At 30.4% G+C, this 20457-nt stretch overlaps 2 protein-coding genes across 2 annotated transcripts; one reads left to right on the top strand and one right to left on the bottom strand.

Moving 5' to 3' along the window:
• Positions 1-5683: 5683 nt before the first annotated feature.
• LOC129889796 (pectinesterase inhibitor 10) lies at positions 5684-6542 on the bottom strand. The gene has a single exon (XM_055965247.1). It carries the CDS (start codon positions 6393-6395, stop codon positions 5955-5957), a length of 441 nt encoding a protein of 146 aa, XP_055821222.1. The 5' UTR covers positions 6396-6542; the 3' UTR covers positions 5684-5954.
• Positions 6543-14950: 8408 nt separating this feature from the next.
• LOC129889795 (50S ribosomal protein L19-2, chloroplastic-like) lies at positions 14951-18560 on the top strand. The gene is made up of 5 exons (XM_055965246.1): positions 14951-15098; positions 15179-15475; positions 15792-15878; positions 15973-16106; positions 18303-18560. Exons 1-5 carry the CDS (start codon positions 15075-15077, stop codon positions 18409-18411), a joined length of 651 nt encoding a protein of 216 aa, XP_055821221.1. The 5' UTR covers positions 14951-15074; the 3' UTR covers positions 18412-18560.
• The last annotated feature ends 1897 nt before the right edge of the window (positions 18561-20457 follow it).

The following is a 20457-nucleotide window of genomic DNA, read 5'->3' as shown; positions in this document are numbered from 1 at the left end:
TGGGTTAATGGGTTTTTAATGGTTTTATAAAAAAAATTATCGGGTTATTGGTTCTATATTGGTTTTTAATATTGAGTTATTGGGTAAACCGATAACTCATTAAGACAATAGTAATATACTACTTTACCCCTAAATAAATATTAAATATTAATCTCAATACCTTATTGATTACTACATTTGTTGTTTAGCCTTCAATTCACATTATTGTCTTAGTTCTTTTATTTGTGTTACAGTTGTAGTGTTTTTCTCATGTTAGCCACTATTATTTCTATTTTCTAAGCATTCCGTAAAGTTATATTATTGTCTTGTCACACCAATTATTGGAGAAGTCTTATAATTATTTTATGAGCATTTTTTTATTGGTTAAATCGAAAATCGAACCGTTAAGAATCAAAATTGATAAACCAAAAATCGATAAAAATATCTTATTAATTTGTTATTGATTTAGCATATTTCAAAATCAAAAACTGATAAATCAAATCGATAATACATAAAATCAAATCGAACCGACTGATACACACTATTTAGACCTGTCCAAGCCCAATGTCCTTTCCAGGCCTACTTTCCTGTCTATTGTACACACGCACATACAAGTCCTAGGTAAATTTGACATCTTTTTAATCTAAATAATTTACATAAATATGCTCTATTAAAAATATTTACTATTTATATTAATAATATTTTCTCCTTGAACACTTATAATGCATTTATAATATAGTTTTAATCAGAGACGGATTCAGAATTTAGAGGTTCTATATGTCACATTTAAAAAAAAAGAATAAACGGGTCGGTTTCTTCAATTATTTATTATGATTTGAGTTATTTATAATTTCGATTTTTATAAACAAATCTATCGAATATGCATATTTAGTAATGTTTTCTTTTCGATATTCTAAGATTCAAGATAACTAATTAGGCGTTCATTTTTTTTTTGTAGGATTTAGAGGTCTTATTCTCTAAAAAATTGACAAAGAAAAAAACATTCACATTCAAAATCTGAACTTGTATGAATCATCTAATAATGTTACCTTAAAATATTTATATTACATGCATTGTCTTTTGTGTGTTGTTGCATATATATAGTTGTGAAAAATAAAAAAAGAGTCAATTTGAATTAATAAAGAATTAAATAAAGAAGAAAAAAAAAGGAAAAAAAAAGAGCTGAAGCTGCAAGAAGCAAAAACAGGTAAAATTTGGCTGCATAGAGTTTTCTATCATATATTAAAAAAGATACACCTAGATACATTTATTTTTATAATTGGATACACTAAAATAGGGAGAAAGATGAACGAGATATGGAGGGAGGTGAGCGAGATAGTCATATATTCCAAATACATGCGAATTACACTAGATACACACTAGATACATGTATTTGTATGTATCTAGTGTGATTCGCATATATCTGGAATACAAATACATAGGAGAGTGGTGAACGAGATGAGAGAGAGGCGAGCGAGATTTTTTATATATCCAGATACATGCGAATCACACTAGATACACACTAGATACATGTATCTGTATGTATCTGGTGTGATTCGCATATATCTGGAATACAAATACATAGGAGAGTGGTGAACGAGATGAGAGGGAGGCGAGTGAGATTTTTTATATATCCAGATACATGTGAATCCACTTGGATACAATGTATCTATAACAAATTACATCTAATTTTGACCCCATGTATCTCGAGGTACATGTATCTGCACGTATCCGTACGCACCAAAACTGGTAAGATACTTAATATTGAAACTAGAGCGTATCTAAGTAATTAAATTCTAAATTAGTAAGATTTCTGTAAATTTTCCTACTTTATGTGACAAACCGTCGATAAAATTCAGTTACTATACATCAAATAATAAATATTATATGGTCAAATTTTCCTTTAATCATTAGGCGAATCTAACCCCTTCATCCTTTAGAATCAACGAGGGTAATACAAAAATATTCACACGCTATTTGTCACCAGACTTAATTACTTATCTTGTGTGTATGGACCAATTTAAATTATGAAGCATTGGATACTCACCAATATATTTCACATTATTTAAGCTGACATTCTCCTCCACCACCACTTGTAATGCTCCTGTATTGATTCGATCTTTTTTTATTATTTATTGAGAACTTATTGATATTTCTCTGTAATTTTATCTTATAGAGAAGGTTAAAAATGAAAAAATGACCATAAGAATTCGAAAAAATCTTATTAGCTCAATTGATAAGTGTTCATCTCTAATTTAGCATATAATAACAATAATAATACCCCACCTTGTAATCTCCTAGTGAAAAAATCATTGTTGTTGTTGTTCGTCATTAATTTTGACGGAAGTAAGTTATGTACACATAATATATATTACTATCAATGAATTTTCCTGTGATAAAGTTACTTATACTTACCTAATCAAGTTACCTTATTATGTATATATATTTTATTCTGTTAGTATATAGAACTTACAATTATATATCATATGATATTATTTTGATGTAAATATTCGATGTGGATAAGTATTTATCGAGTTGAAGCTGCCTAACTCGATGTTGCGTCCAAATGACTTTTCAATTTGTAGGGTAATGCCTCCTTTATTTGTCTCTATTTATTTCAAGATGCTAAAATTTGGCCTTATGGTTGTTTTATCAATTATCTGTAGCAGCATTCTGTGGGAAGATGACATATATAACACACCTAAAGAGGTTCTAGGTTCAAATATTTTGAGATTTTGAGGTAATCATGCCTCTCCTCTTACAGTATTCTCATATAACAAAATTGTACTAATATGATATTATGCCCAAAATCTGTGGTCCTGAAATGAAAGATACTCTATTCAGTTTCTTATTATGTTGGTATGTTTTTATAAGTCTGTTCAGTTCTTATTATGTTGCTATGTTTTTATCTTATAAAAACTATCTAATGAGAAAAATATTTCTACCATATTTACTAATTCTCTTTATAATTTGAAATAATTACATATTAACTTACTAATTAATAATTTTATATCATATGTCAAGTCAGATACACCTAAATATATTAATGTTTGCTACAAGATACACTAAAATAAGGAGAGAGGCGAACGAGAGAAAAAGAGAAACGAGCGAGATACATGTGAATCACACTAGATAAATGCATCTGGGATACTAGATACATGTATCTAAAATACCAGATAGAGGGAGAGAGGAAATGGTGAGTGAGATAGGACAGAGACGAGCGAGATAGGAGAGATGCGAGCAAGAGAGTTAGATACAATGTATTTAGAAAAAAATACACCTGATTTTGACCTCATGTATCCGAGATACATGTATCTGGATGTATCTGGACGCGCCAGATACATATATCTAAAGTCCAAAATCTGATGTGATTCATAATATTGCAAACTAGCTTGAATTTAAATATTAGCTACTAAATTAATGAGATTTTTGTAAGTTACCCTTTTTATCTTTGACATACCAGTTAAGAAAGCACTTTTAAAATCGTAAATAAGAATCTTTTTAATTAACTAAATTAGTCTTAATTAAATTTGCATAGTTCTAAGTTAACAAGTACAAAGAACATAGGAATGAGGTGTATGACACAATATTATGTGCATCTTTCGAAATGAAAGCAATACGACATAAAATTATATGCCTATTAAATTTCTTTAAATAAATACTTAGCAAGTCTCTATACCCTATTTAATGATGCACTCATAAGATCAAAATAAAAAGATAAAAACATCAAATAATATGAACTGGAAGTAGTAGTAATTAGGATTAAAAGATTTCTCAAAATGGGATTGATAGAACTTACTGTCAAAAATAAAGAAAGTTTATGGTGCATAAGGTACGAATAAATAAAATGATATCCACTCCATTTTTATTCATATAAACCTGTTTGATTGAACATGAAGATTAAGAAAATTTTTTTTTTAGATTTATGAATTAAATATGTCATCACATTTGCTTAACTATAAAAGCTTCTTCAGAAGAAAATAACCATCAGACTCAAGTTATCGTCAATGTACGATCCATACTAGACCTCACCAACTGCACATCCTAATAATAAGAAATTTAAGTTAAAACATTTTCAAATTTAGAAAGAAATCATTTGTTTTCTAAACATCCTAAAAAAGAAATAGATTCACTAAATTGAAACAACAAATTTTAAGCACTTTCATGGTGTTGAAAAGGACATATGACAACTTTCTTATATGGCCTTTTGAGGATAAAAAAGGAAGCAAAAGATAACAAAAGATTTTTTTATTGATTCTCATAAATATTCTCCTTTAGGCTTTGAGATGGAATCCAATGCTTGTAACCTACAAACTTTAAAAGGTAAAAGAAAGTCACACTTTATATGTTCTCTTGTGTGATTAGGTTTTAAATCCTAGTTACTAGTGCTCATTCAATGAAATGTAAGGCTGGAACATGACTTGATGAAAGTTTAAGATGTAAGACATGAGAAACATGTAGTTTTAGTTATTAATGACTCATTCACCAAACAAATCAATCCCTAATTAATTGAAAATGGAATATTTCTCTACATTCCTTTTTAGGCAATGCCCTAATTTAGTTTGTAGGTTTTATATATGTGATCAAAACCTATAAACTTTAAAAATATATTAGATTCTCAACTCACAATCTAAAAAATAATGGCAAAGATTGAATTTTCATCAATGTTTTTTTAAAAAAACAATAATCTATTGTACATACAAAAAGAAATTGACTTTTAAATATACAATACAATTTTTCAACGAAGTGGAGTCATTCAGGGGCAGAGTCCATGCGTTTGTTATGTGTTCGACTGAACCCACTAACTTTGATCGAAATTCTGAATTTATCTGAATCTAAAAATACTAAATTCAGGCTTCACCTCTAAATTCATTAAAGATCGAATCAACAGGTTTAAATATTGAATCCAGCCTGACTCTAGTGCTGGGCATTAGGATAGTATTTGCCAAAGGAGTGGGGAGAGGGGCATTAACATTCCATGTGCAAGTCACAATCTTGTTTATGTCCCTTTGTTGTTGCTTAGCCCCACTCTCACCAACCAATTACCCATGCTTGTGTGCATCCACAAACATAGCACCATTCTCCTTTTTGACACACATGAGATGTGCCAAATGGATACTTCCTCTTTCCAAATAAGTTCATCAATTGTCATCCACACCAATCTTACCCCCTAGCTCAAAAGGACAATAATCAAAAGAAAATGCTTTATTCTTCCAGCTAGCACACAATCTTTTCTTCCTCCTCCTCATCATTCCACCTCCAATTGCTTATCTTTTATTCCCCATATTTCTTTTTTCAATTTCAACTCATAAAAGATTGTTAATTAGTACCAAGCCATCTTTGCCCAAAAAAAAAAAAAGATAGTTTCTAACCAAACCTTTTCTCCTCTAGTTTATGAAACTAAATGCATCATCTAGTCCCAAAGTTAAAGAATTTAAATTATATACACCATCATTGTAATAAATTTCATATTATTAGCACATCTTTACCTGTTAGAGTAGGTAATTTATCTTTTTTCAAGATTACAAATCCCACAATTTAAAAAAACGTACATATAAATATCTTTTGAATGACTTCATAACATAAAAATAAATAAAATTCTTACTATAGTATATATAACTTAAACTCCAAATTAAATACCCTATGACTTGGAACGTCAAATGAAAAGAACAAGCTGCATTGAAGTAGAAATTTGATTTAAATGTAAGGAAAACTGAGAATATTGTCTTATTAAGCTAGCATGTCAAAATGTTACATATAGATCATGTAACGTTTGATAAATCTCCAACCAGACCTCTTCAAATTTCTTCCTCATCCTTCCACACAAAATCAACAATACACAATGAGACCAAAATAAGAAAGAAAAAAGAACAGTAGAAGAAATTGAAAATAAAATAGTACAACAAATAAAAGTAAATTATTGTAATCTACAACAATAGTGAAAGCAAGTTAAATAAAATGACACCAATTCAATTTTAGAAAAAAAGTGCTACACTTCCAAGAATTGCTAGCATGGCCATGATGCTACTTCCATGAACAAATCCACTAGATGGAGCTGGAGGAGAAGCCATTGGCCCACCACCCATAGGTCCTGCTGCGGGTCCTGGCCCCATACTCATAGTAGGGGCCATATCAGGGCCTGCAGGAGTTGGTGGTGAGTTCATTGGGCTCATGGATGGTATAATTGGGCCCATTGGGCTCATGGATGGTGTCATTGGGCTCATTGGAGGAGGTGACATGGCGGATGGTGGAGGTGCCATGGTGGACATTGGTGGAGGAGTGGTGGTGGAAGTAGTAGGTGGCATTGACATGGTGGATGGTGGCATTGTTGGGGCCATCATGGGGGATTGTGCAGCAGAGAGGGCTACAAATGTAAGAAAAAGGGAGAAAATTATCATGGGATGTGAGAGAGCCATGATTATGGATGACTCTCTTAGGATGTTTTGTTTGTTCTTTTAAGAAAAAAAAGAGAGAGGAATGAGAGAAATCTTGAACAGAGTGCACACACAAAGGTTGTCTTTGAGGAAGTTTGTATTCTGCAGGTATTGTAAAGTTTGAGGACTATGCTGATATATAGACAGGGTATAGTAGAAAGACTTCAATTTATTTTATTTTTTTGCCTTGAGGCATCTTATATTTGGAATTTAGTGGTCTGGTTAATTTAGATTCACATCGAGTAGGTTCATTGAAAGCGTAATGTGCTTCTTATTGAGAGGTTGTTCATTTTCGGGACTTGAATCCGAGAGTCTTGCTTAAGACCGAAGAAATCCTACAATTCTACTACATCTCTTGATCAATGATGCCGGAATCAAAATTTTCACTAATAAGAATTATAATATAAGAATATGTGTATATATAATATCAAAGGAATCCAATATGTAGTATATATACATAATATATATTCTTTTAACTTATCGGTATAGTATCAATTGACCCAATTGAATAAGAGTAGCTCCGCCCCTACCCTAGATGGTACCGTAAAAGACTCATTCCTCTTGTCCCAATTTATATGATGTTATTTGACTGGATGACATAGAGTTTTAAGAAGAATAAGATAAATATTTTTGAAATTTGTGATTTAAAATACGGAAAATGGCCTAAAATGTCCTCGAACTATTGAAAATGGTACAAAAATGCCCCCCATGCTCTTTTTCGTTAAAGAAAATGTCATTTTTGGACTTAAATGTGGATGTCAAGGGCATTTTAGACCCAATAGATTAATGAGGAGCATTTCTGTACCATTTCCAATAATTCAAAGGCATTATAGGCCCTTTTCCGTTTAAAATAAGACTTAGATATTTGTATAACTATAAATCAAATATTTAAGAGTAGAATGAGAATTTCAAAGTTAAACTATTACGATTAAATATTAAAAAAAATTGACATTATTCTTAAAATATATATTTTAAAAAAAACTGTACCACAAATATATTGACAGGATGATTGTATTACCAAAAATACAAGGTTTGTATGTCCTATACGAGGGTCCCAAACTTGGCAAACAAGTGGTTGAGGACCTCATGAGTTTTACCATTAATTGGAGCATTTATGATCCAAATAGAATATCTACATGGGAACAAATTCTACCATAACGAATTTTAATAATATCATTTATGATGGAATTAAGGCATGACTCTGCAATATAATACACTTTCATTAAATTAATTGTATAACTTTTTGTTAAGAGCTATTTTAGTCTGTTTGTAAGGACGTTCATGTAAGTTGATACAAATTGTAGAGAATTTCTAGTATTTTAAAATTCCAAAGTTTTTGAATGTTAGAGCGAAATATGTGCAAAAAAAATGTAATGAATACCGAGATTTCATATAAATGATTTTAACTAATTGTTTGAGGATAACTAATGTGCATTTCATTCATTGACTAGTTGACTTGGAACAATAACCAAATGTCAGTACAAGTATTTCAATTATTCCCCAGAGATAGAGGGAAAGAGAACATCCAATTCTACCGGAGACGGATCTAAAAATTTTAAAATATAGATGCATTATTAAAAAATGAGAAAAAAATAGTATAAATAGGGAATTGATTATTGTTTTGTTTTTTGAGTTTAAGATATACACAAACTTTATCTTTGCTTTTATGGAGTAGAAAAATTATAATAGATCATTGACTCAAAAGGAGAAGTCAGTTCTAGAAAATATGTACATAAATTGAAATACCTAATTTGATGGGAAGACCATGAATTCACATGCACAGTAAATTACAGAGTAAATCCGCCTTTGAAGGGATATTTGCGAACCTTTTTTCCAGAAAATTATTCTATATCTATTAGATTAAAAATATTATTTTATATATATTCATATGACGTTACTTTTTTATATTTTGAATTTTTTGACTCTGCTACGATTTTACTGCTTTTCAAAATGTCAAGAGCCATAGCAAAGTGTTGGGGAATTACAGGATTACAAATTACAATTGAAAGATAAAATGAAGAAAATAAGTTCTCTTCTTGGTTGAGGCACGGATATTTCGCTCTTTTTAAGGAGATTCAAGCCCACTGCAGCAAATCTTTTCACCGGTCCAGCAGTAGTCCTCTTGACTTGTCCCCTCCAGGATACAACAATCTTATCACAAATTGTAACTCAACAAACTCTGGACAAGAGTTGAGTTTAAAGCTCCACAAAAAAGAACACCTCCCTTCAACTAATAAGAACTCTTTTTTTTATTTTTGACAAACTTAATACACTCAATGTTTTCTTCTCTTATCTTACATTTCAAAACAAAGAAGACCTCTCTATTTATAGGAGAGAAAATCATACAAAGATGAAAAAATAATGGAATGCCATCATTATCATCATTTAGTGCACCATTATGATTTAGTGCACCACTTATTAATGATAATTATGTTAAAAATACATAATAAAATGATTTAGTCTTGCACTAACAAAAGATGATAATGAAAGACATTTTATGCACTAATGAAAAATAGAATAAATATGACATTAAATGTCATCAATGGATAATTGCTAAAATTGTAATTTAATAAAATGTTAAAATGCCCACACTAACACAAAGGGGTAGAGGTCTGATAGTTGGTAGTGGACATCTTGAAACTCTCTAGAAGATTAATTATTATGTTGCACTGGTGAAATTATTTCACTCTTAATTAGAAGTTTGGATTCGAGTTCTGAATATGAAAAAAATCATGTTTGGAGCGTTATCTTTAAATAGGCCTTACAATGCATGATTCGAATTTAATCGGAACTCCAATGACCGAATGAAAAAAGAAAAAGTCACCTTGAGGAAATTAAAGAAAATTATGTGGTCGATCATCTGTACTACGAAATTCCCATGGAATGTGGGACCATGAAACTATGACAAAATTTTGAGGCCATTTTAGACGTTTAATTTTGTAAGCCTTCTTTTTACTAATTTCTGAGCTGTTGAAAGAAGAATAAATACAACCTCTCTATTTTCCAATAAATACTTGTCTATACTCGATGTCTATGTCAAATTAAATAATTATTCCTATAATCTTAATAGTTCAAAGTGAATATACATACTCATTTAACAATGATAATTTAAGGTAAAAGTATGTGCATAATGATTACATGATATCTCGTGTTAATTGATTTTAAATATAAATATTATAAATTTACTCTATTTTCTTAACTGTTCAGCATACTCTGTCATCAAAAGTTAAAATAAGAATCTTGTTAATTAAAGTTCAAATCTCAACAAAAATATATTAGATGTACTAGTGAAAAATAAAGGATATCGACAAATTATATTTAAGATCACACAATAATTCGATTATGGTTGATTTTTAATTTTTAATTTTTTAAAATAAGGAAAAATAATTCTTAGCTGTTCATGTGGCATGACGGATTTGAAAATGATAGCATACCCTAGTACTGATAAATATTTTTTCTTCTGGTCGATCTTTTCTTGCAAAATATAAGGGAACGTTAAATAACATTAAATTTGTCAATACTCAGCCTAATAAATGTTTAAATGTAACATGTCAACTATTATAACAACCTAATATCTCGTATAATCTCATAAATAGAGTCAATAAAAAATAATTATACACAATTTTTTTTTACTCTTTATGAGATAGATCAGAAAAGTTATTTTTTAAAAAAATAAATCTTCGGATCGAGAGCTCGTATAAGTTATATTAAGAATTTGCTTCTACAGCCAGAAAATTATTGGGACCATTTTCCAAATGTTGGGTTACTAAATTTTCCAACGGATATGATATAATCATATAACATAGTAAAATACTCTCTTCGTTCCATTTTAGTTGTTATAATAAGATTTTATACAATTTTAAAAAAAATATTAATTAGGAGCGTTATTCACTTATTTGACTAATATATTCGTTATTATTTTTTTAATCTTTATCTATTTATGTGTCTCTTAATTTTAGAATAATTAATGTTAAGAATTAAAAAAATATAATTAATTTTTTCTTAATTATTTAAATTAATAAATATTTTGAGACAATTATTTTTAATATATATAACAACTAATATAGAACGGAGAAGTAATTATTTATAACTTTCAATTTCGTCAGTTTCACAAGTATCAATGTGTTTGTTTTTCTGGTCCATACTCCAGATACGAGGTGTAACTAAGTGGCAATAAAGGGGAAGTTTTCAATTTTTTAATTATTTTTTTAGTATCATGAATCCAATTTCAATTTATTAAATTTTACCGTTTGATAAATCAACAAACAAACTTACAATTAATGAATAATGATAAAAACATTATTGCCGAATAATCAGGAATATCTATGAACTTAATAAAATTTGTGTACATTTCTTCGATAAATCAATATCAAAGATAAATGATATATTTTTTAAAATACTTAATTCAATATTCAATATTTACATCGAGTCTCAATCAAACGTCACTAAGAAGTTAGTCAAGAAAGAAATTAGAGATGGTGGAAAAGTAAAGCATGCTTCCACAAGTCACAACTAGGGTAGACTAGAAAAATTTACTCGACTTACCTACAGACTTGATGACTTCCACACAAAGGTAATAGATGCGAATTCAAAACTGTAATTTGATTAGTTAATTTCAATCTTTAAAGTTTTAATTAGCATTCAACTATTTTTTTAATTATATGTTCGAAAATACTAAATTGAAATGAACTCGATTGACCGCTGAGTGTTGGAGAGGGTTAAAGATTTGGTCATTTTCTCATAATCAGAAGACGGTAACTGTTCATTATACACGCAAATAAATCATAGGATCGATGTTGAAAGCCTTTCAATAAAAACAGCCTATATAAACACTCTCAACCACGGAATATTAAAAAATGTCCGTTGGATATGATGAATTAAAGAAATAAGTGTCAAAATCACATTTAAACTATCTCATTTTTTTGAGTTTCATACATAAACTATTGAAAGTGTGAATTTCATATCTAAGTTATCACTTATTAGTTTGAAAAACACATCTTAGTGATGTGTATAATACACTCTCTCTACTCTTTCTCTTTTTTGAAAAAAACTAGTCACATGACATTCCATATTGATAAAATATTTTACCTTGACAAAAATTAAATAAACTATTAATATTATTAGAAGTTAAAGACTAAAGTATTTCTATTCTTCAAAAACGAAATTATTTTTTTAAAAAGTAAAATTTAAAATATTTTACTCACGCACTGCACCATCTCTCGCCTCACCCCCACCACCACAATCCATGTCCGTTTATTCTTTTAAATTTTTTAAATTTATATTTTTTAAAAAATCATACTTCACCCTCCTAAATTATTATTTGAAAGGGAAGGGGAGATGAAGTAAGTTTTTTTTAAAAAAAATCTTTTATAAATGAAATTTAATAAATAAAAATAAAACTAAAAAATTGAGGGGGGGGGGGGTATGGTGAGAGAAAGTGGCGGAGTGAGGTAAGAAAAATATTTTATATTTTTTTGGAGCGGGAGATAGTAATACTTTAATCTTTAATTTTAACCAATTCTAATAATTTATTAATTTTTATTAAGGTGGAATGTTTTGTTCATGTGGAGTGTGATGTGATAAAGTTTATTTAATGAAAAAGAGAGTGTAATACAATCACTATGATGAAAGTGGAATAAAAGTGAGAGATGTGCTTCTAAACTGATAAACGATACTTTAGGTATGAAACTCACACTCTCAATAATTTATGTATGAACATCAAATAAAAGGGAATAATTTAGATGCGTTTTTTATGCTTATCTCTAAATTAAAAGGAAAGCAGTTGGGTTGGATTGAAAACGACTCAAGAGAAATTAAATTATAAATCAACAAAGTGTTAAATATATCTCGAAAATACACTATTTTTATGTATCCTTAGTTAAGTTTTGAAACCAGTATACATTTTTCATGTAACGATTTCTAAGATTTTTACGAAAATTTCTTTTATTTCTAGTTAACTCATCTTTTAAAAAATATATTTAATATTCTTACCAATAAAAATAGTATCTAAATAATTACCTCTCTTTTAAACCATTTAACTTGAATGTAATACTTAGTAAATAAAAAAACGAAATTATTTTTTCGTAGCACTGATGATCAGTTGCCACTAAAACGTATGAATTTTTTGAAAGGGTAGATGTGGTCCTAAAAATAGATCGCAGAAGTAATTAAGAGCAAAGTATTTTATATAATTTTCTAAACTAATATAAAACTAAAGAATAAATATTTAATATATTTTCATTTTTAGTGTTGAATTGATTTTTTTTTGTTAGCATTAGTATTGATTTGATTTTGATTTGAGCTTTATTAGAGTTACTAATATCTATAGACTATAACCTTTAGTGGATCATTCAAAATTATAAGTCAAACTTGAAATAATATGTTAAAAGATAAAAATTATAAAAAAGTATAAGAAATATTTATAAATTATATCAAAGTAAATACTTTTATGTATAAAATAAGTTTAAAAAATTATATATATAATATCACATTGATTTAGTTTTGATTTGACTTTTTAAAGTTAAAACTAAACCAATTCAAATATAATCGAATTCTTTTTTCAATAATAAATCAAGTTAAAACAAGCCACTAATTGATTTTTTTCTCGATTTATGGTTTGGTGCGACTTTCAATACTAGCATTTTGGGCTTGTTGCGTTGCTGTAACCAACTCTGTGTGACTTTCGTTTGTGGGTGCTAACACGGGCCATATTTATACTTTTGGCCCAGTTGCCTTAACATCTTGGGCTTGAGGAAGTAGAAAATGACACTGGGAGTCAATTGAACTTTTGGCCCGTTTTGTGCCGGTCTTTAATTTTTACCTATCAAGATAAATAACTTTTCGTGGAGATTTAGCATTATAATATTTCATAAATCGCACTTTTAAATAACTTATTCTTTGTCAGACATACGTTCAATTTTTAGGGTTAAAAATCTCTAATCAATTAATTTGAAGAGAAAAAACTAAAGACCAATTCATTTGTAGGATAAACTCTTCAATTACTTCATTGCACCTAGGGCTGTTCACAGTTTTGGTTAAAATCAAAATTAAACCGAAAATTTAATCAAACCGAATAAAAAAACCGACATTCAGTTTGGTTTGGTTTGGTTTGATTTTAAATTTGAATAACCGATAATATTTGATTTGGTTATGGTTATAGAAAAAAATAATCGAATAAATAACCGAACCAAACCGATAATTATATACTTAAAAATTATAATTATTTATATGTATAATATTAGTTTTTCATAAATAATTAAAGATATTTTATACGTTTTAATTATTAATTTAATATTAATATACTTATTTTTAAGGTCCAACAATCCAAACCCAACTCTCAAGCCAATTATAAATTCTAATAAACACTAAACAGCGGTTCAAGTCCAACAATCCAAGCCCATTAGCCCAACTCTCAAGCCCAATTCTAAATCCTAAATTTCTAATAAGCACAAAGCACTTGAGCAGCAGGCAACAACATAAAGTAAAAGTTAAAACTTTAAAACCCTAGTATCTATTTTCCTTTTACATTTTTGTTCTTCTCACGTTGGTTTCTCACAGAGTCACAGACTCACAGTCATAGACTAACAGTGAAGGCTCAAGAGCAACCTCAACTCCTCAACATCAAGTATAAGATTGTCAAATTTTGAGAAGGTTTGTAAGGAGTTTTTCAAATTTTAAATTGATTTTAAGTTTTTGTTTTTTTTTCCGAATGTTTAAGTTGTTTCATTTTCTGTTTTGAACCTCTGTGGGTCGCGAGAAAAAAAGAGCTTCATAAGAATTCGAAGAATGTAGAGAGAGAATATTTGAATTATCTCGGCTAGTCATAAACCGAATAACCGAATCAAACCGAACCAAACCAACAATAACCAAACCCGTGGTTATTATTTTACTTGGTTTGGTTATGGTTTTAGACATTTAATAACCGATTAAATTGGTTTGGTTATGGTTTTAATCAATAACCGACCCAAACCGAACCATGAACACCCCTAATTGCACCAAGGTAGTCGATTTTAAAAGCACGGTTTAAAAGTTCAAATACATTCAATTCTTAACTGCATTTAAGCTTAAAATCAAAGGCTTTGATTATTCAAACTTCACACTCGAAGATTTAAAGTTTAGCCGCTTCAATATTGAACTTCAAACATGCAGGTCTAAAGTTTCAAACTTTAAAACATTCACTTCTAAAATTTGAATTAATATAACCAACCTTTTGAGTTATGATTTCGGCAATATAGTTCTAGAATTAGGCTCCAACAATATTAAACTTTAGATATAATATAAAAGAAATCAGAAAAATTCTAAAAATTTGTTAAATTTAATTGATCAATAGCAATAATAATAAAATATTTAATATAATTTTAATAGAGAAATTTTAAAAAGATGATGTTTATGGATCTTAGTCCTACTTTGTGAAGCTAGAAAAGTTTTTTTTCCGATAAATGATTCACTATGTCAAATTTTAGGCACCACCTAACCAACCACCCGACCCAATTAATCCCAATCCGGAGGGATCCGAATACCCAGATAAGCAAACGCTTAACATCGTTAATAGGATAAGGCTTTCTCCTTCCCGCAACAAGTCTTGTTGATTTCCATGAATTCTCCTTCCTTCTTTTCTCAACACTAAAAAAAAGAAAAGAATCCAAACTTTCCTCACCCAAAATGGGTTCCATTGTTCTGCCTCAGGTCTGCTTCTTCACTTCCCAATTTTCACTGACCTAGATTCTTGAATTGTGTTAAAAATTTGTGCTTTATTGAATTTACAGGCTTTATTTGTGGTTCCAAGAAACCCCACTCCACAAAAGCTGGCATTTTATGCCTGCATCTCTCGAAGACCTTCTCAGTTGAATGTATCGTTGTTTTCTGCTTCTGGGTTCCTAAGTTCAAAGTGGGAAAGTCGTTCTTTTGTTGTTAGAGCTGAAGCTGATTCTCAAGAGGAACCGGAAGCTGCTGAGACAGAGGCCCCCGAAGAAACTGAGGTTGAAGCTGAAGGTGCAGTTGCAGTTGCAACAGAGGAAAGACCACCATTTAAGCCGAGAGTTAAGCTCGGAGATGTAATGGGGGTAATTTTTTTAAACCCATTCTTTTCTTTGCTAATTGATTAATTGAGACATTGTATGATTTCGTTATTATTTGCTATGTCTGCTTTGCGTCTGTATGTTTTGTTATGAGTTACTTGGGCCGATGGTATTTCGGAAACAGCCTGAGGACCCCATTACACTGGGTATGTTGTTATTTGATAGGTTTGAGAACAAATAAATGGATATAACAAACCGAATTGTGTAAAGTTTTTGAGTTTGGCATGAAAAGATGTATACTGAGGTTTGGGAAATACAATTTTGTGCTAATTTGATGAATGTTGCACTATTTTTGGAGTAGATATTGAACAAGCAAGCAATTGAGGCATCAGATACTGTGAGGCCTACACCAGACATTAGGACCGGTGATGTTGTTGAGATCAAATTGGTAAGTAGTATATGTATGTTGATTGTTTGGTTTAATTGGTTGAGGTAGAGTTACCGCCAAAAGTTTAATTTGAAGGATGTGTATGAACTCGTAGGAAGTCCCAGAGAATAGGAAGAGGTTGTCTATTTACAAAGGTATAGTCATTTCAAAACAAAATGCTGGTATCCACACGACAATTCGCGTTCGGAGGATTATTGCCGGCATTGGAGTTGAAATAGTGTTCCCAGTGTAAGTATTGCTTTCCGTACTTACAAAGTTCTCTATATGTTTTCTTCATGAAGTATACTTTTTTGGCTGTCACTTTTAGCTGGAAAAGCTGCATTAATATGGCTTGCTCAATTAAGTGATTCAAATACAAATGAGGTAGAGGTATATGCTATGGCATCTATTCAGATAGGATGTGACAATGTCTCATAGTCAACCAGCAAAAGATTCTGAACTGTCTGCTAGTTTTAGGATATGTGTTTGAAACTTAGCAACATTAGCGTTAAAGTCTCAGCAGCTATTTAAATACCTTGCCCTATTCTATCTTTGATTTTTTACTTGAACATTCTCTTACTGTTATACTTTTATTCCTTAGTATGTCAACTCATTATCTACATACAAAAGAGGGGGTATATAAGATGTGGCAGCACTCATGATTGATGCAATTCCTTGGGAATGAAAATCAGATGTCAAACTGATCTGAAATCTATTTTAGTTTACCTGAACAGATTTGACCGATTAGATAATCGCTTAAATTTCTGTGGCCACGCACTTGCTTGCTGTGTAGCCTACTTGCTTGTCCCTTGGCTAAGACATAGGGCCTGGTGAAGAGAAAAATATCAGAGTTCGTTAGTTTCCTTTTAGACAGTGGAAGCAAAAGTTGACACCAAGAACATGGATATAATTGTAGAGAGTTTGAGTGATCTGTGGTCAGTTTAGGGGATTTGGCTTATTTGTCGATCTCTGTATCCCCTCTGTACCATCAAAATCTTCTCTTGTCCTAGCTGGATCTCTAGAAAGGTTGAAAAATCCATCTGGAAAATCTGGATCACGATTCCTGTCTGTATTACAGGAGGTGTTTTGATGGGGTTTCAACTCAAATATGCTCTCACAGGGCTAGTTGTCTGGTTATCCTTCTTAGGTGGGCTAAGCTTTCCCCCGGAAATAACTTAGATCTCTTTTTGGAATTTTTCAGCTCCTTAGCGCTATAAGTTTTTTATGTTTTTGAGCTAACAGTGTCTTTTGTTTTTGAACTTTTGCATCCCCTGGATTCCTATAATGTTATCCCACTTAATAAAAAAAGAAAAAAAATAGTTACTGCACAGAAACGTATTACCATCCATAAATCACCATCGTATTTAACTATTAGCATCCTCAGAAAGCTATTCCAAGTCAGAAAACTCTTGAAGACCTGCACGTTTCTTGTCCTCACACAATATCAACTCAAGAATCTCTATACCCTTTAAATTATGGCCATTCTTGAACTAAACAAACACCAATTAACTAAGTGGACTGGCAACAGGCAAGTCAGTATTGGGCAAATGTTTCTTCTTTGTCCCTGTAGCTCTTTTCATCATAAATATTCTGTTTGTTGTTTGCTGTCTGCCTTTTCCGTCATTAACAAGACATGGAAGTTACTGGTGATATGATGAAGTAAAATTGATGAACGGTGTTAGACCTTTTGTTGAAATATTGGAGGAATTCGGTCTTTATACATAGTAGTTCAAAACACTTCCCCTTGACAAGAAAGACCTATTTTTGTTTTCATTTTGCCCTTGATTTATTTTGATCATGGCTGTCACAGTGCTCCAAGTGATAGATTGGAGAAGTAGTGGGAGGATCGTTTTGAATTTCTGACACGGACAAAGTTGTTTAGGGAACAAAGCCCCAAACTTGCTAGATCTAGTGCATATGTGATTTGCCTTAAAAGTGAAAAATGATCTCTTCTCTGGAACAGAACACAACCTTGAAAACAGCCGTATTATTCGTCTTATCTCAGTGAGTTGCTCTTACACTGGACCTCTTCTTTCTTGTATCCTTCAAAAGCTTGGAGACAATTTGAATTTTCAGTATCATCCTAGAAATGTAATCTCGACTTCCTTTTGAGTTGCTCCATAGTGTTATCTCAAATTTGTTCCATCAGAATTACGGATAAAAGGAAGAACTTTTTTCATTTAAAAAATGTGCATGGATAAATCCTTTTATTCTTTTCATTTATTCTAGCCTTAGTGGATAGAGTTCCCTCGTAATTGTTGCTGGTGGGAGGTGACAAGTATCTCATGCAATAAGTCGAGGTGCGGGAAAGTTATCCTAGACACCAGTCATAAAAAAAAATTCTTGTATTATTGATCCAAATCTCCATTCTACACACCCCGTGGGATAATACTAAAATGGGACCTTATCGTTATGTTATCGTTCTCCTTTTGCTTTTGATGACAGGTATTCGCCAAATATCAAGGAGCTCAAAGTAGTTAAGCATCGAAAAGTCAGGCGGGCAAGATTGTACTATTTGCGTGACAAGCTCCCAAGGCTCTCCACTTTCAAATGAGAGCCCAGCCCTTATGGTTGGCCTCTTTTAAGTGTCCTTTTCCTTTGATAATTTTGTTCCTTTTCTTTTTTGGCAATTCAAAGTCTTGGAATTGTAATGTACATCTGACACTGTTAAATAGGTTGTTATTCATTCTTTTTGTGTAGTCATTTCAGTGTTCTGTTTTGCCTTATAATGCACCTGGTGATGAACGTTGGACCTAACTCAACCTAATTAAATAAGGTGTTTGATTGTTAAAAATCATATAAAGAGACTAACACTCTGTTTGGATGAGGGTTTTCATGGTTGCATAATGTACGGTGTGGTATGGTACTGTAATGTATAGTACAATACTACGTTTGGATAGACTGTATGGTTTGCTATTGTTTAATGATAATTTTGTTGTTTGGTTTGACTGTATGACACTGTATCGTAATGGATAAATTTATGGGAATGCCCTTAATTATTATAAATATTAATAATAATTGAAGAGAAAATTTCAATTTGAAATCCCTAGAAGCTTCAATAGAAGAGATAATGAACACAATTGAAGAGAGAATATCAATTTGAAATTCCTAAAAGCTTCAAAAATTATTGCGAAGGAGAATGAGTAATACGACGGTGAAAGCAGTAGATATATCAGGGTAATGTTTAATAAAAAATAAAGGATAAATTAGAAATATTTAAAATTAAGTAAGGGTATAATTGGAACAAAAATAAGGAAACAATGGGATACCACCAAATTGGTGGTTTTAAAAAGTGAACATTTTCATGGTTACAAAATCATGAAATCAAATCATACCATACCATGTAATTAAAGAAACAATCAAAACAAACGTAATTCTCTTGCTAATCATATCATACCACAGAAAATCACCATCCAAACAAGTTGTAAGTCATCCATCTGACTATCGATGTGAGATTCATATCCGTGTACATTCAGACATGACAATTGAAGCATGAATATTATAATATGGAGGTTTAACAACAGGTAATAATGAGTTTGACTTTGATATCACGTCACCAAATGACCATTATTCTAGCTCATTAGACTCGACATTTTCCCCTTAGATAATAAATTCTCTCTCCTTTAAAAGAATCTTTGACATTGAAAATTTGATTTAATTGTGTTTTCTTGCTACTTTTAATACATGCTTATTTTATTAAATCCACCAACAGTGTTTATTATCGGTATGATTCTATTTGTAGTACATGTTAAAATTTTAATTGAGATTAGAATAAATGGCATCCAATAATATACACTGTCGGTTGTTTACATATATGTTCAACTAATGTGAGTTATTTATACCTATTAAAAAAAATCTACATTAGGTAATACGAACAAAAAAATAAAAACAAAAAAACTAGAGTAGATGCTTCCCCTAAATCTAATGAGTGAACAAATTAAAAAATATTTTTTTGTGTCCCACAAACCAAAACTAAAAAGCACAGACTGTCTAATTAAAAAAAAAAAAAACCTTTTGAGATACTTAAGTGCTGTATAGATTTGATTTTGATTATAAAAAGGTTGTGAATTTGAATTGGTGGCATTTGAGAAAATACTTTGGACAATATTTGAACTATTTTAGTTTTTTGGGGATTTTTTTATTTTTTCCCTCAAATATAATGATTTTTAATTTTTTGTTGTTGCTCAATTAATAAAAATTTCTTAAGTCAAGGTATCTTTACTTATGACCTAATTTCGCTCAACATAATTTAGAGAATTTTTTCGCCTCATTTAATATAAGTTTTGTAGATTTTAAGTGATTTGACATGAGTTGTATAATAGTGTATCCAATTCATTCGGTATAAGTTTAGAATTTTTTTGTCTTGTTTGACATAAGTTCCGTACTCACAGTTCAAAATAAATAAATAGTTCAAAATTTAAGAGAACTGTTAAGATTTTTTTTTTCTTCATATTTATCTTTTATTTAATGAGTTTTTTAATTACTTTATTTTTTCTAAGAAGAATAATGTGGTAATAATTAAAAAGACAATAAAGAAAAATAATATTTTAAAATATCCTAAAATATTTTTGTCAGAGGGTGTAACAATTCACTTATATGA

Source organism: Solanum dulcamara, chromosome 5, assembly GCF_947179165.1.
Source record: "Solanum dulcamara chromosome 5, daSolDulc1.2, whole genome shotgun sequence".
NCBI lineage: Eukaryota > Viridiplantae > Streptophyta > Magnoliopsida > Solanales > Solanaceae > Solanum > Solanum dulcamara.
This window is presented reverse-complemented; position numbering and strand designations above follow the sequence as displayed.